The 24,148-nt window shown below is 36.5% G+C and overlaps 1 protein-coding gene across 2 annotated transcripts; it reads right to left on the bottom strand.

Annotated features, from left to right (window-relative positions):
* Positions 1–625: 625 nt before the first annotated feature.
* LOC100252881 (carboxyl-terminal-processing peptidase 2, chloroplastic) lies at positions 626–22,730 on the bottom strand. Of its 2 annotated transcripts, XM_002285525.5 has the most exons (14): positions 22,631–22,714; positions 21,186–21,264; positions 20,892–21,059; positions 20,619–20,768; positions 18,532–18,614; positions 18,164–18,372; positions 17,571–17,639; positions 17,205–17,323; positions 8,952–9,027; positions 8,836–8,877; positions 2,501–2,609; positions 1,301–1,398; positions 1,126–1,219; positions 626–1,013 (listed from the first exon to the last, which is right to left on the bottom strand). In XM_002285525.5, the coding sequence occupies exons 1-14, from the start codon at positions 22,700–22,702 to the stop codon at positions 888–890; spliced, it is 1,494 nt and encodes a 497-aa protein (XP_002285561.1). In that variant the 5' UTR covers positions 22,703–22,714; the 3' UTR covers positions 626–887. The 2 variants fall into 2 exon arrangements, with proteins under 2 accessions (XP_002285561.1, XP_010645207.1); XM_010646905.3 differs by having other exon boundaries at positions 20,892–21,264; positions 22,631–22,730.
* Positions 22,731–24,148: the final 1,418 nt, after the last annotated feature.

Here is a 24,148-nt window from a genome sequence, read left to right as displayed (position 1 = left end):
TGCTACCTATCCTAGGATAGCTCAAAACACCCAAAACAAACCCAACTTCCCTTATATATATATATATATATATATATTATATATATATTATAATATTTAAATTCTCAAAGCTAGTAAATGTTTTTCCTATTTCCAAAAGATAAACATCACTTATTGATTAATTCAGTTTGAGAGAATCACTTGTTGCAGAGAAGTAGATGATGAATGATTCTCTAGCTTTACAAAGAAGATAAACATCGGGCTTGAAGAATGAGATAAGAGGGTAAAATAGTAAATTTATGTTATTTTATATTATCAAATGAATTTAATGAATCAGAATACCACTTACTTTTGATGAATTCAAATCCGACTTATAAATTGGATTTGATTCTGTTTGAATAATTTTTTATTCAATTTCTACCTTCTTAACTTTTATCCAAACATATAAGGGAGAAAAGGAATGAGATGTCTATTCCCACTCCCTATTCCCGTATACCAAACACCCCCTAAAAGTTTATGATGGAAAGGCTCTTTAAGGTGGACTCCGAATAACATCAGTTTTCTTCCAGGAATGACCTCTACAAAAACCATCCCAGCCATAGATAAAATTTTATTGGTTGCAAAGGCAAGCCAACAAAGAAACATATGAAGCTTGAAAATTCTTTCATGAAATTTTATATCAAGAACAAACAATACCGTACAGACTAAAAGGCCCCCTTTTTTTTTTTCCAAAATCCAGGAACATTTTTTGGAGTAATAATGAACACCCAATAATACAGATGAAAAAAGGCGATTGGTCTTGTCCTTTCTTTTTCCAAAATCTTCTCAAACATTTGTGGGTGAAAATGTACACTTAATGGAAACAATGAGCCCAAAAAATGAATGGTAAGTCACAACTGAGGATTCTGTCATCTTGAAAAAAGCTGAACCCTGTTGAGATAGCAAGCAGAAGTAGGGTCCATGAGGCAGCCACAAAAACCCTCAGCATCCTTGGGAAATGGAGTTGGAAGAGGATGGTCTGGAGCGATGCCAACCTAAAGTGCAAGAAAAATAAAAGAAACAGGGACAGTAAGATATGCATGGTTTGCCTGCTGCCCTGTGCACACTCGCACACTCGAAAAGAGGGACCAAGAATTAGAGCCAAACCTTGTCAATATCAATGTGAGCAGGTGTCTCATAACGAGCTACTGTAACGGCCAAGCCCGAACCATCTGATAGCTCAAAAACCGACTGGATCTTGCTGTAGAGAAAGACAGACAGTGCTTCTTAGGCATGCATATATCAGAAAATCTATGCATGCTACAGAGGGAAAAGTAGATACCCTTTTCCAAATGTGGGTTCTCCAAACAACACTGCACGTTTATTGTCTTTCAATGCTCCAGCTAATATTTCACTAGCACTTGCAGTTCCTTTGTTCACCTAACAGAGGCTCAGAAGACATCAGCAGTTTTCTACTATAAATTTCGATTACTGAGTCAAGAGTAAAGTTCCAGATATTCAGATAATAACAAAGAAAACTGTAATAAGGACCACAAGGAAAAAACACTAAATGGTATTGCATAATCCGCAAAAGCACCGAAGGCAGTAAGGACTAAGGGGACCATTGAGACGAAATCATGGAATAATCCAGTTTTAAATATTCTCTTATTGATACATCCAGGAAAGAAAAATGGATCAATCCAGTTAAAAAGAAATTAAAGTTTCTATGAGCAGGAATGAGGTGATAAAAACATGAGGGACATCCTCGGTGGATTGGTATTTTGGAGATGTGCAGCCTGTTTGAGAACATTTTCAAAAACAGTTCTCTTTTGTTTTTTAAAACAAAGTTGGTTTGGGAGCCTGTAATGTTCTCAATCTATTTTCTATATTTTCAAATATTTCTTAATAATAACTTTTATCTACAATTTTATACTTTCAATCGTTCTTTATATTTGTTTAATTATTTTTTAAAACAGCCCCTAGAAAACAATTGAAAACAACTAAAATTTGTTCTCAGAAAAAACTTTATTTTCAAAATAAGCTTTCAAAAAACTATTTTCTGTCAAAAAATTACCAAACATGTTTTTAAAGTAAGGAAAAAAGTTTTATGTTTTTAAGAACAAAAAACTGATTTTAAAAACAATCCTCAAACAGGCTTGCATCTTGTACTGGACCGAGTATCAACAAACCTAGAAGGCATCACTTTTCAAAGAAGTAACAGTCTGAGAATCAACGGACCCCAAAGCTGCAGTACTGGATTCAATAATATACATTGTTTTGAAGTAAATTTAACCCATTAACATATTTAACCATCTATATAAATTTTTCAAGAATCAAGACGAACTGGTTCTAAGTGTACATATTAAAGCAAGGTGATCCAAAACAGCCACTTGCTGCCATGGATCCTCTTCTTTAACAATGTTTTTTGCTCTTCCCGGTCCTCTCTCAGCCATGTTAATAACATGGGTACCGTTCATTTGCATCACACTTTGAAATTAGCTTTGTGGGTCTATTGAAACTGGTAGGAAATAAGAAAGCATACCAGCACAGCCAGAGGTTCTGAAGCTGCTACTACACTGCTTCCATCTGTGTCATATATATCACGAATACCACGACCATCACAAATATACACAATTACACCTTTTTCCAACCTGGATGAAAATGACTAAGAATGAGAACTTTGCAGCATAGTTTGAAACCTTAACATTTAGAATTGTAAAACAGGGTGCACTCACTGATAAAATTAACATAAAGTAACCAAATTATAATTTATGATAGGAAGGGATTGTGAAAGTTTGATACACAAAAGCCCAATCATTACCTAAAAACGGCTTGACCTACATAATTAATATGTACCAACTCCACATGAGACAACAATGCCAATTTGTTAAGCACAAGATTTTTTTAATTACAAACAGAACAAAATTGATTGTTGTAGGTGCTTCGAGGGACCAACGCCTCCCAATCACAACTTAGAATTACATAATAATGAATTCTCAATCCCCCTTTTATTCGGTATTTGCAAAGCTTTAAATATGGCTCGTCCAACATTTACATCCAATGAAATAGGAACCGATATAACAAATGAACTCACACATTACAATTCAAAACAACTTAAAACATAAAAAATAGAGAGAATAAATGAGAAAATAAAGAAAAAACAAATGGAACATTGTAATAGCTCTACAACAGCTCCTCCCCTCTTAAGAATCACCCTTGTCCACAAGGGTGAAGTTTAGAAAGAAGGCAATATGTGCCAAGTACATCTCCAAGGTTCTACTCACAACTCCACTTATGCCCATCGTTTGTGGATGATAGCTTGAACTAAAATTGAAGGAAGCATCATTTAAATGAAATAATTCTCCTGAATGACTTTGGAAGGCCATGAAGCTTGAAAACATTATCCAAAAATAATCTTGCTAATCCCACAGTGGTGTATGGGTGAGATAGAGGAATAAAAAGGCATACTTAGACAACCTATCAACAACAACTAGGATAGTAGTCTTACCACTTGATGGATGTAATCCTTTCATAAAATTCATCGATATGTCCTCCCAAATTTGTTGTAGAATTGGAAGTTACAATAAAACCCACAAGTGCCATTTGTTCCACCTTGTGACATTGACATACATCACAGCCATGTTTATACTCTTTAATATGCTTCCTCATCTCCTACCAATAGAAATTGGCTTTGACTCATTATAGCGTCTCCACATATCCTTCATGTGTGCTTCCGCGGAATTCTCCAATGATATCTTGCACAAGTTTTAAATATATTCAGTCCTTAAACAGAATAATCTCACCAAGTAGTTTCCATGGCCCAATTGCTTCCTCCTGTTGAATTCTTTTTCCGAGTTCTTGCAGCAATTGGTCAGCTTCACTCTCCTCCTGTCTACTAATGATGAATTAATCAAACACAAGTGCCCGCCTCTTTACCAGCTTCCTAGCATCTTTATAGTCCATCAGCTACGACGTTCTCTCCACCCTTTTATACTCTACGTGAGAAATAAACCCATTAATTTGTATAACCATTGTTGTTTGGCAATAGTTGTGATCTTTTGAGTCCAAATGTGCTTGAGATTTTGATGATCTTGCCAAATTTTGAATTTTCTCCCCAAAAGACATGGTCTCCGCTTTCAAACAGATAACACCAATGCAAGAATTTCCTTCTCATATGTTGACAAGAAAAGGTGCTTCCCATAAAGTGCTTGACTAAAATAAGCGATGGGTCAATCTTGTAATAAAACAACACCTACACCAAGATTGGAGGCATCACACTCAACAATGAAAGCTTTAAAAAAATCGGAGAGATAATACTGGGGCTTAACTCATTGCTACCTTGAGTCTTTGAGAAGCTTCTTTTGCCGTTAGGAACTACGAAAATGATTCCTTTTGCAACATGTTGGTAAGTGAAGTGACTATTTTTGCATATTATCAATTTCCAATAATATCCCATGAGGCCTAAAAATCCTTGCAAAGCTTTAGGATTCTTTGGCTTGGGCCATCAACATCTACTCCACTCCTTGAAATTATATATCCTAAATAATGCACTTCTTCCTACCCAAATTAACATTTTTCAAGCTTCACTCATAATTGATTAGCTTTCAAAACATCAAAAATAATTTACAAACATGTCATATGATCATTGCAACTCTTACTATAAACAAGGATATCACACACAAAAAAAAAAAAAAAAAACACTAACACAAACTTGCACAAAAAATCCTCAAATACCTCATTCCTTAGTGCTTGAAAGGTTAAAGGAGCGTTTGTGAGGTTGAAGTGCATCACCCAGAATTCATAATGACCTTGGTGTGTCCTAAAAATTGCTTTCTCAATTTTCCCCAAATTCATCTGTACTTAATAATAGCTTGAGCGTAAATCCAATTTCATGAAATGTTGAGCTTTTGTTAATTCATCCAAAAGTTCATCAATCATTGGAATTGAAAATTTGTCCTTCACCATAATTTTGTTTAACACCCGGTAGTCAATGCACATCCTCCAAGATCTATCATGTTTTTTAACTAGCAAAACCGTTGCCACATAGGTGCTGTTACATGGATGAATTACACCAACAACTAGTAGTTGTTTGACAATCTTCTCAATTTCATTTTTTTTAAACTGAGGATATCGATAAGGTTGAACCATAACTGGTCCCTGTTCTAGTAGAAGAGGAATGCAATGATCTTGATTTCATTGGAGGAAGTTCCATAGGCTCCTTTAACAATTCTTGGTATCCCTATGGAATTTGTCGCACTTGTAAGGGAATAGAAGAATTATGCATAACATGTAAAATGATTCCCGATTGTTCTTGTTTATTTTTGTTAGGGGTTAAAGTCACTTAAGGTGTTGTGAAAGCTAGTTACCTCTTATCACTTCTTTAACGCCCCAACTAAACTTTATATAGAACATTTCAAAGTCCACTGAGTAAGACCCAATATTTAAAGCCATTGTGTGTCAAGTACTGAGTCATAGCCCCCTCAAAGGTAGAATAAAGAAATCAATTGAAGATGGCACCTTTTAGAGCTTGAGTTGCACTTGAAACATTTCCTTAGACTGACTAATTATTCTCTCAAAGCCATCATGACCTCCAACTTTCCATTGGAACTCAATGGGAGATTCACCCATCATCCATTGCACCACCTGCAAGCTTATGATATTATGAGTACTATTTGAGTTGACAAGAACAATTATAAAATGACCCATAATTCTACTCCAAACATGCATAGTTTTTTATGCTTAAACTCCAGCCACAACGTGAAAGGAAATTTCAAGAGCTACATCTTCAATTCCGATCTCGACATCTCCATCTTCTTCTTCTCAACTACCATCGATCATGAAGAGCTTCTGATAATTATGTCTCGAGGTGTATTTTTCATTGCAATATAAACATAGACCTCTTTTCCTTCAAATAGTTAACTCCTCCGGCGTCATTCTCTTAACCATTGTTGCAATTGGCCTATGAACTTTGAATACCGGGGTTGCTCACAACCGGGTTAGTTGGTCAAATAGCTTGAGTATTGGACCTTCTTTCAGCAAGATCACAAGTTTCAAATAGTCTCGCTAACCCGGTTGCAAAGTGTAGTTTACTTTTCGAAAGGTAGAGAGGAGGGGAGTCACTAGAAAGTTAGGAGTTCAACTTTCAGGTTCTTTAGAAGTAGGAGTGGGGGTTACATAGGAATGTTGTTTTTTGCATCTTTATTGTTCGGAGTGAGTAAAATATTGTGCCTTGATAGAACCAAGGTTCTACTAAGTGTTGAAGTAAAGCATCTAAAAATACCGTCGTCATAGGCAAGCCTACCTCCCCAATAAGAAAGAATAAAGAAGAGAACCATAAGCAGATGTTGGAAAGAAGGTGGAATAGCTCGCAAGTAGAAAAAAGGAGCCACGAAGCCCCCATCCTTGATCTAACTAAGATAATAGATTTAAGACAAATAGGAATGATTGGGAAAGTCAAGTAACTGGACTTGGAGATTGAGCACCGCTTGCTTTTAATAGTAGGCCCTTTCAGTTCCCTTTACTAGTAAGGGGAGCCATCACTAAGGTTGATGATTCAACCCCATACCAAGATGCCCATTATCATCTATAGTCAGTGTAGGGGGATCTGTTGGTGTGTACACCAATCCATATGATAACCTTCAAACTCGTTAAGAAGCAACTCACCTTTCAATCTTGAGAGAGAACAACTTTTCAAACCTACTTTGATATTTGACTATTGAGCCCATTTGTGGTAGCTTGATTAGTTCTGTAAAATGATCCTCGAATTGATTCAAACCAAATCAAGAGAGAAGCCCATTCTTGAAATCTTTGCATGAAACATAGATGATCTCTTGCTCTAGGAATTGAAACCAAAGTTAGGCGTCTCCTTCCAAATAGAAAGAGGCTAACATGACCTTCTCCAACTTAGCAATCTCATAGAGCCTGAAGTATTTGTTGGCTTTGCAAATCCATATCGTGGGATCTTGTTTCCTATCATACCTAGGAAAATCCAACTTCACTATTTTAGGAATGAATTTGCACAAGAAGCTAGCATCCATAGGTGAGGACATGTGACTTGATCTTGCCCGAACCTATTTGTTGAGTTTTCACCCAAATTGCAAGTGCCCTTGCCAATGAACTATTGACTCAGTCGCTCTATCCTCTCGATAACATGACACAAATATTGTTTCTGGCCATTAGCAAGCAAGTCTAGACTCTCCTCTAGTTTCTTCACTCAGACATGTAGCTCCATGCTTGGGCTCTGATACTAGATTTGTTATGCACAAGATTTTTTATTTTTTTTTTGGCAGAATAATGAATTTTCGATCCCTCCCTTTAATCAATATTTGCCAAGCTTTAAATATAGCTTGTCCAATGTTTACATCCACCGAAATAGGAACTGAAATAACAAACAAACTAGCACATTACAATTCAAAATAACTTAAGCAGAAAAATGGAGAGAATAAAGGAAAAACAAATGGAACATCATGACAGCTCCATAACAGAATGCAGATCAAGTATTAAGAACTTTAACAACTAGAAATGCATCAAGTAGAATTAGCACAATTTAGTTAAATTTCTGTGCAGTAACTAGTAAGCAAGCCAGTAAACAAATGTGTTGGTAACTGAATTTAGGTATCTACAAGCCCTTGAAGCTTGGCTCATGTGGTAAAGGATTAAATTTGGGACATGGGAGTTTCCAAGTTCAAGATCCAAAAGGGACAGAACATTCACAATTCTCTATGGTGTCCCACCTCATGTTCCACAATTCTTTTGAACTGCAATTCTCACATTCCTAGCAAATCCTTTGAGTATTCTCTTCTTTTGAACTTCTATGCTAAAAACATATACACTATGGTTACTGATTAGTGCAACTTTTTGTGTTAAAAAAAAAAATGCAGTAGAATAAATGCTGTCTGATTTTGCGTTTTCAGGGAAGATATCCAGAAATCCATCAGGAAATTCTCACTTTAACTTTTTAAGTTGTGAGAAACACAAGTTCTTTTCTGAGCAAAAGGGTTTATAAAACCAAACAACAATCAGAAAGATGAGTCTGTTTTTATCATGATGACTCAAAAGAATTCATTTGCTACATGCAATACATAAAAAGTAGCAACTGCACATCCTCTATGAGAGTTTGGGAGAAATCTTGGAAATGAATCAATTTAAACTTGGTTATTTCCCTAGACATTGTTGGTTGCAGGTGCAACAATATGGGAACAAGCATATTCACCCCTTTTCGATATTTAACTAAGAAACAAATCCATGATTCTAGTTCCAGTTTTTTTTTTTTTTTTTTCTTTTTTCTTAGGCTAAAGAAACCCATGTTTCTCACAACTTCTAACAGCTAAAAGCAAGTTATTTTCTAGTATTTGAAAGATAAATGTTGAACAACTTAATAGCATTTACGATCTTTTGTCTGTTTAAAGCAGCACACACATGAAAACTGATTTTAACATAACATCCAGTCTTAGCTCTTCAAGAGTTGAATGTTAAGTTGTTTGAACATGCATTTTTCTTTTCTCCAGTGTTGTATGTGTTTGAAAGTTGATATACAGTTGTAAATATAACATACAAGAAACAGCTAATGCAAGCATAATTAAAAGTGAGCATAAAACAATTTACTTAGTTCACTAAAACAGTTAATATGGAAGCTAATGTAACCAACAAAAAAGAAGACTTTGTCAACCAGGACTTGAGTAACTGAAAAATCAAAAAATGGTTAAAAAAAATTGATAGGTATAACTGATTAGTCAAAACATTACCAAAGCATATCCTGAGTACTACCAGAAAAATAGTACCACCTAAACTTGAAAAGATAAGGCAACAGAAAATGGAAACACAATTGCATAGATGGTAAAAGAAAATTTTCTCAACCAATTGTTCAGTGGAGCTTACCAAATCTTAGCAATCTCAACTCCCTCTGGGAAAAGGCCACCACTGCACCAAATTCATTGTTTTAGAAAGTCTGCCATAGACCAAGTCTAAAAAGGAGCATATTGAGATTTAATCACCTATTATCTCGGAGGTCCAAAACAAAGGCATTCACATCATTGCTCCTTAAAGATTCAATCGCTTCCTTGACAGCACCTAGATGAGATATACATTGTAAGAACAAATTCCAGTGTATCACATTTAAAATTTAAGAAGATCCAATGTGAATAACATATCATTCTAGCAAATGAAAAGATAGAAAAAATGAAAAAGAATTTATTGTAGTAGGCACTGAGTAGTAAATGCATGAAACTTCACATACTTCAGATGTTTCTCACTTATAAAGTAATCATCATAACACTTGCAACTGATCTGTTTAACCTAACTGCCTTTCGTGGGCACACTATCAATAAAATATAAATTGCTCAAAGGATCAAATTTCGTACATTGGATTGCAACCTTTTTCCAATATTTTTGTCTGTATGTGCCCCATTGATAAAGAATGCCCTACATGAAGCAGAATAGTGAATGCATTCACTCAAACCATCTAAAATGGGACGAGAATGAGATATGTATGGCCCATGCACTAAGAACTGAAAGCAGCCTCCCATTTAATTGGTTAACTCGTGTTAACAACTTTAACTAAAAATCTCTCTTTCCTGAAAATTCTGGACCACTTAGTAAGGGGAAACTGTATGGGAGAGTGAGGTGACAAGAAGAACTGCTGACTTAAGATCTAATAGTCTAAGCCTTATATAGAGTAGAGTTGTGAAACATATATGATGTGGTAAAAAAGTATCTCAAATTCCTATTTAATACATATTCCTTTGGTAAAGACTATTGTATGGAGTATTTTATATATTGATGTTTCCTTGTAAAAATATACATCTTTATAAAATAAGGAAAGTTACTAGGAGTATTTCTATAAATATTCTAAGTCATGATGGGAAAAGGTATGACATGGGAAAAGGTTGTCGAGGGCTCTTTTGGAACTTCTTCTCATTCACTTTCGAGGTTGGGAGATTCTGTGTGGAACATTTGGACTAGGGAGACTGAGGGGGAGCTTGAAAATCCTCTTAAGTCTGAGTCAACAAGTGTGTCGTTTGGTATGATTCTCAAGTATGGACACTCTGTTACTTTTCTGGATCACGAAAGGTTTAGGAGGGGCAAAGGGGGTAACTCTAAGGAATCGAGTTAAAGGAATTCTCCCCATGCACGACCAAAGCGAAACATCATAAGAGGAGTTTCCAACTCTTCAAATCACTGTTGCAAGATAATCAAAGAGGGAGAGATTCCATTAGGTAAATAAGAAATTTCTTTGGTTCTGCAAGTTTGTGGGGGTTTTGGTTGAAGGTTTTGAAGAGGATATTTTGAGAATTCTTATGGAGATTGAGAACAGGAGATGCCTTGCTAGTACACCGAAAGCGAGTTAAAGAGGAACAATGTTCTGTTCAAGGAAGGACAAAAAGTTGAAGAAGCTCTTTAACACCATTAATTATGACGACATTGCAGGAAGAGAAGCTAAGGGTGGGGGTTTGGGAAGGCAAGCTGTCGTGGTCCCTAAATGAAGCTTAGGATTTTATCCTGGAATGTTAGAGGCTTGCATGACCTTATAAAAGGATGGTCATTAAGTCTATGGTGAGAAAACATAAGCTAGATTTGGTCTGTTTTCAGGAAACAAAAATGAGGGAGATGTCTGATAGGTTTGTGAGAAGCTTAGGGGTCAATAGGAATTTGGGTTGGGTGTCTCTAAATGCAAGGGGCACGGTAGAAGAGGCGTTGTTACTATGGGATAAGAGAGTTTTGGAAGGGTTGGAGGTTGAAGTGGGAGCTTTTTCTATTTCTCGTTGTTTTAGAAACTACAAGGAGGGTTTCATTTGGGTGTTCTTTAGTTTATATGGCCCGCTAAAAGGAAGGGAGATGAGAAAGTTGTGGGAAAAGCTAGCCGTTGTTAAGGGGCTCTGGGATGAGCCTTGGTGCATAGCAAGTGACTTTAATGTGGTGCAGTTTCTAGTTGAAACAAGTAATGGTAGGCAGATGTTAATTGCTATGAGAGATTTTTCCAACTTTATTGATGAGTTTCTGCTAGTAGACCTGCCACTAGATGGTGGTGGTTACACCTAGAGTGGAGGGCAAGGAGGTTCGCTAAAGACTTGGTTAGCCCGTTTTTTGTTTTCAGGAGACTGGGAGGAGGATCATGTAGTAGGGTGATGCAACATCTATTGCCAAGACTAGTTTCTGATCACTATCCTATTTTGTTAGATTGTGGAGAGATGAGAAAAGGTAAAAGCCCGTTTAGATTTGAAAACATGTGGCTATGGGTTGAAGGTTTTGCGGAAAAAATTAAAGAGTGGTGGTAGACTTACAATTTTAGGGGAAGTCCTAGCTTTGTATTTGCTAAGAAGTTACAAGCTTTGAAATGTGACTTGAAGAAATGGAACAAAGAGGTCCTTGATAATGTTTCAGCTAGGAAGGATGCTGCCCTGGAGCAAATAAATTATTGGGATAGTGTAGAAAGGTTAAGACCCCTCTCTGAAGAAGATAGGAGAAGAAAGAGGACAGCCAAAGATGAGTATAGTCACTTAGCCATCCTTGAAAAAATCTCTTAGAGGCAGAAATCAAGAGCACTATGGCTGAAGGAAGGAGACACTAACACTAAGTTTTTTCATCGCATGGCTAATGCAAGGAGAAAGGGAAATTTTATCAATAGCCTTACTGTCCAAGGTGTTTGTCTAGAAAAAAAAGGAGAGCTTAAAGAAGGGATTGGGTCGTAATTCAAATCCATGTTTGAAGAAACACATGTGAGAAGACCTGATGTGGTTTCAAGGTTATTTAGAAGTCTTGACTCCTTGGATAATGAGGGTTTCGAGGGGCCATTTTCAAAGAATGAAGCAACTAAAGCTCTATCTGATTTGGGAGGTGACAAGGCACTAGGGCCGGATGGTTTTTCACTGGCTTTCTAGAAGTTTTGTTGGCCTATAGTTGGTGGGGAAGTGATGCAATTTTTTAAGGAATTCCATTCGCAGAATGTTGTGCTTCGAAGTCTTAATGCAACTTTTTTAGTTCTTATCCTGAATAAAGGAGGGGCAAGTGATGTGAATAATTTCAAGCCAATCAATCTTGTGGGGAGCCTTCATAAAATTCTTGCAAAAGTCCTAACTAATAGGCTGAAAAGGGTGATTGGTGTAAAGTGGTGTCGAACAACCAGAACGCTTTGGTGAGGGCTAGACAGATTCTAGATGCAACCTTGGCACCTAATGAGGCGATCAACTCGAGGAAACAAAGTTCCAATGCAGGTTTAGTTTGTAAACTGAATATTGAAAAAGCTTACGATCATGTAAATTGGAAGTTCCTTCTTTCAGTTTTGGAGAAAATGGAGTTTGGTCCCAAGTGGAGACAATGGATCCTTTTCTGCATTTCTACTGTGAGAATGGTAGTCTTAGTCAATGGGGACAAGGCTCCCGGACCGGATGGATTTCCCATTGCCTTCTGGCAGTTTTGTTGAGATTTTGTCAAAGACGAAATAATGGGCTTCTTTAAGGATTTTTGTGAGAGGGGGAAATTCGTTAGAAGTCTTAACTCCACGTTCCTGGTTTTAGTCCCCAAGAAAGGTGGGGCTGAGGATTTACGTGACTATAGACCCATCAGCTTGGTGGGTGGTCTGTACAAGATTCTCGCCAAGGTTCTAGCCAATAGGCTGAAGAAAGTAGTGAGTAAGGTGGTGTCTCCTACCCAAAATGCCTTTGTTGAAGGAAGGCAAATCCTTGACGCAGCGTTAATTGCTAACGAGGCCATAGACTCGCTGCCGAAAGGGGATGAAGCTAGTGTGTTATGCAAACTGGACCTAGAGAAGGCTTACGACCATATTAACTGGGATTTTCTGATGTCAGTGATGCAAAAAATGGGTTTTGGGGAGAAGTGGGCTGGCTGGATCAGGTGGTGCATCTCCACTGCTTCCTTCTCAGTTCTGATTAACGGTTCGCCTGCGGGTTTCTTCCAGAGCACTCGAGGGTTAAGGCAAGGGGACCCCATTTCCCCCTACTTGTTTGTCTTAGGAATGGAGGCCTTAAGCTGCCTCATTAACAAAGCGGTTAGGGGGGGCTTCCTGTCCGACTGCAAGTTAAGGGGTAGGGGTGGAAATGGGATTCAAGTATCTCACCTGTTATTCGCGGATGATACGTTGGTCTTTTGTAAGGATTCCCAAGACCAAATGGTTGTTCTAAGCTGGCTTTTAATGTGGTTTGAAGCCATTTCTGGTCTGAACATCAATTTGAACAAGAGCGAAATTCTGCCGGTGGGAAGAGTAGAGAATGCTAAGGTCTTGGCTTCTGAATTGGGTTGCAAAGTGGGTTCTCTTCCTTCCACTTATTTGGGGCTGCCTCTAGGTGCTCCTCACAAATCGGTGGTTGTGTGGGATGGTGTGGAAGAAAGGATGAGGAAGAGACTCGCTTTGTGGAAGAGGCAGTTCATTTCTAAGGAGGGGAGAATCACTCTCATTCGGAGCACTTTGGCTAGCATGCCGATTTATCTTATGTCCTTGATGCGTATTCCAAGAATTGTAAGATTGAGGCTTGAGAAAATCCAAAGGGATTTCCTTTGGGGTGGGGGTGCGTTGGAGAAGAGGCCCCACCTTGTAAAGTGGGATGTGGTTCGCTCTCATAAAATGAAGGGTGGCTTGGGGATTAGAAATTTTTCTATCCTCAATAGGGCCCTATTGTGTAAATGGAGCTGGCGCTTTGCGGCTGAAAGAGAGTCTTTTTGGAAGCTTATTATCAGCACGAAGTATGGGGAAGAAAGAGGAGGGTGGATCTCTCGTGAGGTTAGGGAAGGCTATGGGGTGGGGTTGTGGAAGGAAATTAGAAAGGAAGGCGTTCTGATGTTTAAAAACGTTTCCTTCACTGTAGGGGATGGTAGAAGGGTGAAATTTTGGAAGGACATTTGGTATGGAAACATTCCCCTATGTGAGGCTTTTCCTTCTTTGTTTGCCTTTGCGGTCTCTCAAGATGTGTGGGTAGCGGATTGTTGGGATTCTATGGGGGATGCGGGGGGATGGTATCCTTGTTTTTCTAGATCGTTTAATGACTGGGAGTTGGAGGTGGTGGCGAGTCTCCTTTCGTTCCTTCAAGGAAAGAGGCTTAATGTTGGGATGGAGGATAGAGTGTTGTGGAATGCTTCTTTCTCTGTAAAATCCCTTTACAATACTCTTGATTCTAGTGGTGCAGTCCCGTTTCCGTGGAGAATCATATGGAGCCCTTGCGTGCCTACTAAGGTGGGTTTTTTTGCTTGGGAAGCTTCTTGGGGGAAGGTGCTAACCCAAGATCAACTCAAAAGGAGGGGCTGGATTTTAGCAAACAGATACTTCTTATGTTGTGATGACGAGGAGACAATAAACCACATCCTTATTCATTGCCTCAAGGCGAGGGTGTTGTGGAATCTTGTGTTTTCGTTGTTTAGGGTTAATTGGGTCCTTCCGCTTATGGTTAGAGACACTCTCCTTGGTTGGTCCGCTTCCTTTGTGGACAAGAAGAGTGGGAAGACTTGGCGGGCAGCCCCCCTTTGTTTATTTTGGACTATGTGGAAAGAAAGAAATAGGATAGTTTTTTATAATGAGGCTTTGTCGATCCAAAGATTGAAAATCTCCTTCGTTTGTAATCTTTTCTCTTGGTCTAAGTCTTGTTTAGATGGAGAACCCCGCTCCTTAATTAACTTTGTTGAATGGTTGGGTTCTAATTGAGGGTTGGTGAGTGTATGCTTCCTTGTGTTTTTTGTTGTGGGGCTTCTCGTGTATACTTCCTGTATGCTTCGGGTTGCCTTCTTGCTCCCTTCTTTTAATATAATTTTTCTATGTTTATCTATCAAAAAAAAAAAAAAAAATGGTAGTCTTAGTCAATGGCACTCCTACAAATTTCTTCTCGACGCATAGAGGCCCTAGGCAAGGGGACCCATTTTCACCTTATCTATTTGTGTTGATTATGGAAGCTTTTAGTGGATTAATTGCTAAGGCTGAGGAGGGAGGTTTCATTATGGATTTCAAGGTAGTGGCGAGAGGTGGAGAAGGGGTTCAAGTCTCTCACTTGTTGTTTGCAGACGATACTCTTCTCTTTTGCGAGGATAATAAAGATCAGTTGAAATTTTGGAAGTGAACTATCACTTGCTTCGAATTGGTGCCAACTCTGGAAATAAATTTGCTAAAAAAGCGAAATTATTCTAGTGGGGGGCACGGAGGATGTGGATAGAGCAGCTACTTTATTTAGGTGTAAAGTAGAGAAACTTCCTACTTCTTATTTTAGGTTTACCCCTTGGAGCCCCTCATAAATCGTGTGGAGTTTGGGACATGATAAAGGAGAGATTCAAAAGGAATTTGGCTGCTTGGAAAAAACAATACTTGTCCAAAAGAAGAAGACTTATCCCTATTAAGTGCACCCTTTCATACCTTCCGATCTATTTTATGTCGCTTTTTGTAATTCCAAAGAAAATGAGAATCAGATTAGAAAGAATTCAAAGGGAGTTTTTATGGGGAGATATGAAGGAGAGAAGGAAGATCCACTTGGTAAGTTGGTTGGATATTTGTAAAGATAACAAGCATGAAGGGTTGGGGTTAAGGCACTTGGAGGGGTTCAATCAAGCTTTGTTAGGCAAATGGCTTGGGAGATTTCCCCTTGAGAGGGAGAGTTTATGGAGGAAAGTCATTCTTGGAAAATTTAAGGAGGTGGAGGCGGGTTGGACCACTAAAGAGGTGAGGGATTCTTATGGACTAAGTCTTTGGAAAGACATTAGAAAAGGGTGGGAAGGGTTCATTCTTGGAACTAGTATTCGTATTGGAAATGGTAAACGCACGAGTTTTTGGTGGGACAATTGGGTTAGGGATTCTAAGTTGAAGGATGTTTTTCCTACTCTTTTCAGGATTGCATCCCACAAATATGCTACAATGGCAGGCCTATGAGAGAGGCAAGGGGATGGAGGCAGTTGTTGGGAGGTGTATTTTAGAAGATCTTTCCAAGATTAGGAGTGGGAGGAGGTGACTCATTTCTTGGAACACATTTCTGCATTAAAGATTCAAAAAAGGGAGGATTCCTTAGTATGGAAGAATGATGAGAGGGGAAAGTTTAGTGTCAAATCATATTATAAGTCTCTAAGGGCTGAAAACGATTTATTATTCCCAGCCAAGGAGATTTGGGGATTGTGTGCTCCTCTTAGAACTCGTTTTTTTGCTTGGGAAGCAGTTTAGGGGAAAATTCTAATAGTAGACACGTTAATGAAGAGGGGTTGGTCCATGGTCAATAGGTGTAGTCTTTGTAAAGACAGTGAAGAATCAGCTGACCACATTTTGATTCAATGTGATAAGACAAGGGAACTTTGGACTTTGTTGTTAACATCTTTCAGTTTGGTGTGGGTGTTCCCAGCATCAATGAGAAATCTTCTTCTAGAATGAAAAGTTAAGGGACTAGGAAAGAAGAAAATAGCAGCTGGGAGATTGGCTCCGATTTGTCTTTTTTGGTATATTTGGGGAGAGCGAAATCGAAGGACTTTCCAAGAGGAAGCGTTGTTAGACCAAAGTTTGAGGAATCTCTTTATCTTATCACTGTTAGAGTGGTCTCAGTAGTTTTTGGAGTTGGACAATCCCTCTTTTCTGAAATTTTTTGGGTGCTCTTTATTGTGGCTAGCCTTCTCTCTCTCCAGGCCTTTTCTTTCTTTACTACAGCTTGGTTGGGCTCTTAATGTATACTACCCGTATGAGTCTCTTTGCGTGATTTATTTTAACTTCCTGTTTTTCACTAACTCATAGTATTGAAGTTCCTGCTGGTTCAACATGTAGAATCAAAGTTTTTTCAAATACAAGACATGCAATTGCGTAAACAATTATGAAATTGTGATTCATTGTGTATTGATAGAGGAATTTACAGTGAATATATAGAATTTACAGGGAAAACTAGAAAAGGAAATAATCCTAATGACAGACTAGAAAAAAAAGAAAGAAGTGAATATAGACACGATTAGTCAACTACACAAGCCTATCAAAAAAAAAAAAAATTATTCAACTACACAAACAAACAAAAAAAATCCGTAATTAATGGCTTATACAAACTGTAGACCATGCACAGGATGCACAATCAGATGCAGCCTATACAGGCTATCAGGATTTCCAACATATCAATTCTAAATTAAAATATTATGATGAGAAGATCTCATGTGTTAATAATCAAGCCCATACAGGCTGTCAGGATTTCCAGAAAATCATTTACTTATTTTTAACTTCGACTGATAAAATGGACTAAAAGTAAAACTCCTTGATATAATATGGCATAATATAACCAATAACAGGCTATGCTCACCAGAAGCATTCTGGTTGAATGATGCTAGTTTGATATAACCAATCTTAGGGGAATCCTTGCCTAAACCAGGCATCTTGCATAGTCTTGACTTTACTGGGTTCAATGAAACTCTCTCTCGCCTGGAAGGAAGCAATTGGTTAATTCTTGATTATTTTATAAAAACAGACCACAAAGCTCAAATAGAAGACCACATCAAAAACAAATTAAAAAGTTGATACTTGATAGTTAAATTTATATCCAATAGATGGAACTGGGTAACTTAGTTTCATACCTGAACAATGAAGCTCAAATCTCCAATTGGGTGATCCATTTTAATATATAGATATAATTTCATTTTAGGAGAGAAGTAAAAGATACTAAACTTACATCAATGATAGGCTCTTTACTTCAGGTCCACTACGGATGGTTAATTCCACTGAACTTCCTTCAGGTCCCCTGCAATTCATTTAAAATATTTAGGCAAATCAGTAAATAGCCGACATTACAGGAAACTTACATTCAGGACTTCTGCTGGAATTGAATTTCAAACTTATAATCAAAATCTAGACAAGTTTTGAGAATGAAAAAATTAACATTTTGGGCACTTTTCAGAGCATATATTTTGTGACTTATAACATGTTTAAATTAAGTAAATAAGCAATAATTACAATTACCATAACAATAATCAGAAGATGGACAAAGATATATTAAACAATGTGAGCTTCTGTAAATATACTCTGCTCACTTCAAACTTCATCTTTTTTACAAATCAAGAACAATAATGACAACTAAACAGAATAATTTTGAAATCAGCAGCAAATCTCAGAAAGAATGTATCTATTTTGCCACCTTATCTTTTTCCCTTTATCTGTAATAACCTAAATGTGGGACTTCAGCAATAGTTAGGAACTATGTGTTTCTTCAATTCTATGACAAATCAACCAGGGGAATTGGTTGGTTTGGTAAGGGAGGGAACTCACTGCAAGCGCTCTGCTGCATCATATATTCCCATGGTTTCTGTACTTGTACCATCAATTGTAAGGATAACATCCCCAGACAAAATGCCAGCTCTACTTGCAGGACCTCCTGGAGAAGCTGAAATAACAAGAAGCCCAGCAGGTGATCCATCAAATCCAGTAGGGTATCCAATTGACAACCCTACACCTGTAAGAGCACCTTGAGTTCCAGACTGCCTTCAAAGAAGATATTAAAAGATTTTAGGTAAGTAAAACTGCCTACATTCTTCTAAGGCAGACCCTACTATGTCTGGAATACATATACACAGGCTTGTTAGTAGTTCAAAGAATATTGAAATAATTTACGATGGTGAGAAGAAACAGCCTCATACCCGCAAACTCTTAAACTTGTCAGGCTCCAGAAAGCGTGTGAAAGGATCATCAAGTGTGGCAAGCATCTTCTTTATTGCGATATCTGCATACAAATACAGCACTATGATTTAGGTAATGCATTGGAAAGAAACTATAGTGGTTTAACTAATTGAGATGAAGTGCTCCAACATGTTTAAAACATAAAACAATTGAGGTGGCTTATCAAGTTCAGCATTTTTAGAGTTTCTTTATTGTCATCATTTACATGTCAATTCACCTAGACTGAAGAGTACTTTTTCCTTTACTCAAATACCCTAGCGGTATAACAACCACAAAGGTAGATCTAGTGAGTTCTTTTAATATTGATGACTCAATGTCCATATGTGCCAGAAAGTGTAGAAAAAAACAACATTGCAGCCTGGTTAGCCAAAAGTTTCCTTGCACTCCAACAGTTAACTTCCGAGTTAGAATAAGTAAGGTAAAGATGTTTTGGTTTAGGATTAGAAATCATTTACAAGCCCACCATACTGACTGACAATAAAATAATTTTGATATATAAATGCAGAAACTAGACATGGTTCAGTAAATCTCTTCTTACATCCACAGATGCAATGTGAAAACTTATGATACACAATTCAGTACAGTTTGTGTGTTAGATGATAGTATCAAAATTATGTACCACATTTTGGTTGCATCTGAAGATACGTGGTATGATACAAAAGATTTGAAAATGTATGCACATTAGATTGCCTTTATCCTTCTCAAGAAAACTTTGTTTTGAATTTTGTTTTCTTCAAGGATTATTATTTTGTAAGAAGACACTTCAGATTAAAATAAATCATTTCAAAATCTATTTGCCCTCCAATTTTCTTCCCCCCACCCAAACAGGGAAAAAAAAATCCTATGGTGCTGAGTATCTAATGCCATTTTGTACATTTAGTAATTGTAGGGCATTTATACCTTTTTTTATATCTCTCTATGAATATCCAGATATAAATCCTTTTTCCTACCCGTGTCAAATAGGAGTAATTTGATATATGTTTTACAAGGTTTAAAGACTTCTTAATTTCTACATGCAAATGTCCATGCAAGTATATACTTTACATGCCCAGAAGTTTCCTTTTGCTATATTGGTTAGGGACTTAATGAAACTTTTGGTATACCAGTAGTTAATAGCAGATATAGAAACTTAGAAGTATAGACAAGTTCAGTTTTTTTTTTTCAATTGGATGTTGTGATGTATGAATGTAATGAAATGCCAAAGTTCTCCTAAAATATTTCATGTAACTTCAAGTTTTCAATATCTAATACATGCCTCTTTTAAGCAATAAAAGGGATGTATCAACAAGAGATATTAGCAGAAGGGAAGAGGAGGAGAGGCAGTGCAAACCAGTAGACAAGGATGAAGAGAAACATGCAAGAGAAATGTAGAAAAACAAATTATGAAGGCAAAAACCAAGCCTTAACACTTCCCTAAGCAACTTGTAAAATCAGGAAGCAAGGAATCATCAACCCCAGGAAGTTCTTCGACCAAACAAACAGACTGAGAAAGACATCGTTCAAGCAGATACCATATGCCTATCAAAGCAGACATATATATACATATATATATATATAGATAGATAGATAGATAGATAGATAGATAGATAGAGAGAGAGAGAGAGAGAGAGAAAGATAAAGAAGTTTGAAGAAGTCCATGACATTATCAAGGAACAGTTATGATCAGGAGCATGTATATTGTCTAACATTTCTACAGCCAGCAGTTCAAATCAGCAGTATAGACTAGATATGAAAATGATATGATTTCACTCCATGTAGAGCTACTTCTAATTTTCTTCCTGGGTCTGCAGAACCTATCACCAATACTTAATTGTAACTACTGGGCATATTATACTTTTCTTTCACTTTTGTTACTTTAAAAATTCTGGCAACATTGTAATATAATCCAAATGTTGAGAAATGAACTAATGAATTGTTGAACCCAAATTTGAACACCAAAATTTTCCATGCATGCCCAAACACAGTAATTTATATTATTCCCCTATAATTTAGAGAGATGAACTGCAAATAGCCACAGATAAATGACTGCAAGGGATGGTAGCCATACATGTCTCTTCTCGTGTGTTCATTGGTTCATTACGCAGTGCATTTTCTCTGTAGCGAAACCAACTTTGACCATTAAATGTTTTGTCAACATATGCACGGTCAATTGTCCTCCATGCCTCTAAGAAAAGGAGATTTTCTTCAGTGAGGGCCCCTGCATCAATGACAAAATTCTATAATGGTGTAAAATAAAAACAAAGCCCCAATCCTTGGACACATGCTCAATTCATTCCACAACAATATTCAGAGTTCCATTTTATGATAAAAACAAACTTACAGGAGGGTGGCCTACTAACGCCAACAGAAACTGACATAACCAGCATCACTCCAACAACCAATCGCACAAAATGAACAGAGACGTGATGCTTAAACTTTTCTGAACAATTTAATTCTTTCTGAAGACTGGCAGTATATTTCCTCAATTTAGGACGCAATCCATAACTTACTGAAAACAAACCACACCGAAATGAAAAGCTTTTATTGAGCCTTGCCATTGGCTGAAGTAAGAAATTGACTTTGGAATTTCCCTCATAATTTCCAACTAGATTGCAACTTCTTGGCCTATCAATACCATTTTTGCTTATACACAACAAGGGACTCCACAGTCGAGGCTGTCCAATTCTTTGCGGCAGAGATTTCCATGGTGGAGTCTATAAAGAGAAATAGAAATAGTAAATCAAAATGGGCTCTCTATTCCACACATACTGCCCATATGCATACATTCACAAATAAATACCTTCCAAGAGATGCTAAGCTGCTAAAATCATTTTCTTATTTAAAGGCCGTGGGGTATTTAGAGGTTGTAAACTATTCCAATGGATTAATTTGATGAACAATAGATCATGCATAAGGTAGGTATTGATGCTCTCTTTCTATCCTATACTGCAGGTCTGCAGAAAGGATAAGGATGCATCTAGTTGCAATGCCAGTAAACATCTGTGCTCAATAGCTTCAATTTTAAAATAGACAAGTAGAAGAACCAGAATCAGGGGCTGAGTATGTCCTGTAGTATGCCTGAATTGAAATCATTTTCATTGGTGTTGTGAAGGAAGATTGAGTAATTGGCAGTTTGAACATGTTGAATTTCAAGATGTAAGGTACAGTGGGAAATACCCAATGGAGCAAAACCTCACAGTTCAGGGCATAGATGCAAGGAGAAGAGAAGCATGAGATGTTTCAAGACTAACAATTATATATTTTTTTTTATCCTCTGTAATATTCTCAAAGAGCGAAGAAGCATGAGATGCTTTAAGACTCAATGGGTGTATATGTTTTTCTATGCTTTATAATATTCTCTATCATCAATGGATGAAACCATGTTAAAATCCCATATGCTTTTGTGTGAATAAATTTATCTTTGTATTCTTACACTAAAATATTAGCATTAAAGCTTCTATGGTGTAACAAGTTGACCTTGATTAGAACCACAATGTCACCTTACATGAACAAGCCACATGACAACTCCCGTATCTGTCTCAATATCGGTAGTGCTACATTACACTTGTCAAGAATGCACTGAATTCTATCGTCATCCAACCTTGATTTGCCTCAGATGTCCACATATTAGCCATTACAATTTTACAGGGACAATGTTTCTTGACTGAAGCATTACCAAATGCAATGGTTTTACACCAAATACCAAATGTAATGGTTCAAATGCAACTCCCCTCCTAGATATCTCCCGAGTGTCAATAAGTATTTCCAAAACATCCATGCAAAATTTTAATATTCCAAATATGATTTTTCACCCCCTTTTTTTCTCTAAGTTTCCATATTTTAAGAACCCCCAATATGATCCAGATAGGAAGGATATGAGACCAAGCATTCATTTCTTAGGATAATATTTCTGTATGAATACTGAAAAAAATTCAACGATTTGGAATTTCCAGCCATTTTCAGCGTCGGCAAAGGACCCAGAAATCAGCTCATTTATCACTGGCGTTTGGTTGGTGAGAAAATGAAATAAACCAAAATTAAAGCACGAGACAAAGAGAGGGTAAATTGGAGAGAGAGAACCTGAAGAATGGTGGAATAATGGGGAGGTGGAGGAGAAAGAGACGCAGCAGCGAAGCCTCCAAGTGCCTCCATTCACATGGCAACTCCTCCCACAGCCCCACGATACAACTCCCTTATCGAACACCCGGCACGCTCTATTGGGCCGGGCCGAACTCTAGCCCACGGTTCCCACCTTTGGGCCCAACAATGGACTTTTGTTTTCAACAATACACAATAATATTTCTTCAAATTTTTTAAGTAGACAAATAGATTTCAAATCAAACTAATTCTAATACTTTTAAAATAATTTAAGCTTAAAAAATATAATAATTATTATGAGAATTTATAGACCAAATCGGTCCAAAATATAATGGTAGTAATGAGAAACAAACTTATAGATGTAATGAAAAAGATTGGTTTCTTTGTATATTTAAAAAAATGAATTGTATTTATTTATATAATTATTTTAAATAAAATTTTATTAATTCACTTTTAACAATTAAATATAGTTTATAGATTTATTAAATATTAATATATGTTTAGTAAAATTATCATCCTTCAACAAAATAATACATAATTTTTATTTTTTTAATTATATACAAAATTAATAATTATATTATTTGTTGAAACAATTATTATCCATTTGTTTCTTCTAATTTAATAAATTAGATAAAAATTGTGTTAAATTTTAGAATTTTAAAATATTATAATTCATTTTTAAATTTTTTTTCAATGTCATTATCCATTTTTTAATGAAAAAATATAATTCTAATGTTTATCTAAAAGATCGATAATTTCACAAACTTTTTATAAAAAATAAAATTAAAAATATTTAAATAAAAATAAGAAGATTGGTGCAATTAGCAAGATGAATGAGTTTGCAAAGTAGAAAAAATAAAAATAAATAAATAAATAAATCAAGAATATGGGTAGATTTAGGAAGATAAATGAGTTTTTAAAGTAGAAAATATTTATAAAAAAAAAAAAAATTGGTTCATTTAGGAAATTATTGACTTTACAAAATAGAAAATGTTAAAAACAAAAAAAAAAACAAAAACAAAACAAAAGGAAAGGTACATTTAGCAATATGGATGAAGAAGAAGATGGGAAATGATGTGTATTGGAGTTATTGTTCTTGAAACCTCGGAGGATTATTTTTTCTTTTGGGCCTTTAATTGCAAAACCAAATATGAATTATTTTTATAATGAGCATAAAAACACAATTTTCCCTTTTTTAATTATCTTTTCCTATTATTCATCCACTAAATTTCTTACTATATAATTTTGTTCTATTTTGCTAAATTTTAAAAGACTATACTTATTTTCACCTCTTATATGACTATCTAAAGAGATGCAAAGAGCGTTATTGTGCATGGTAAAGACAACCACTCATTATGGGATTAATATCCAATCCAACATTGAACGAAATATTAATACTTTTTACTTTTCAAAATTAGTATCAAATTCTATGAGTAATCCTAAGGTTTGATCTTAATCCTACTATTAAGTATGATCTTAATGCTACTTAAGTTGAAGGAA

Source organism: Vitis vinifera, chromosome 5 (genome assembly GCF_030704535.1).
Source record: "Vitis vinifera cultivar Pinot Noir 40024 chromosome 5, ASM3070453v1".
Classification (NCBI taxonomy): domain Eukaryota; kingdom Viridiplantae; phylum Streptophyta; class Magnoliopsida; order Vitales; family Vitaceae; genus Vitis; species Vitis vinifera.
This window is presented reverse-complemented; position numbering and strand designations above follow the sequence as displayed.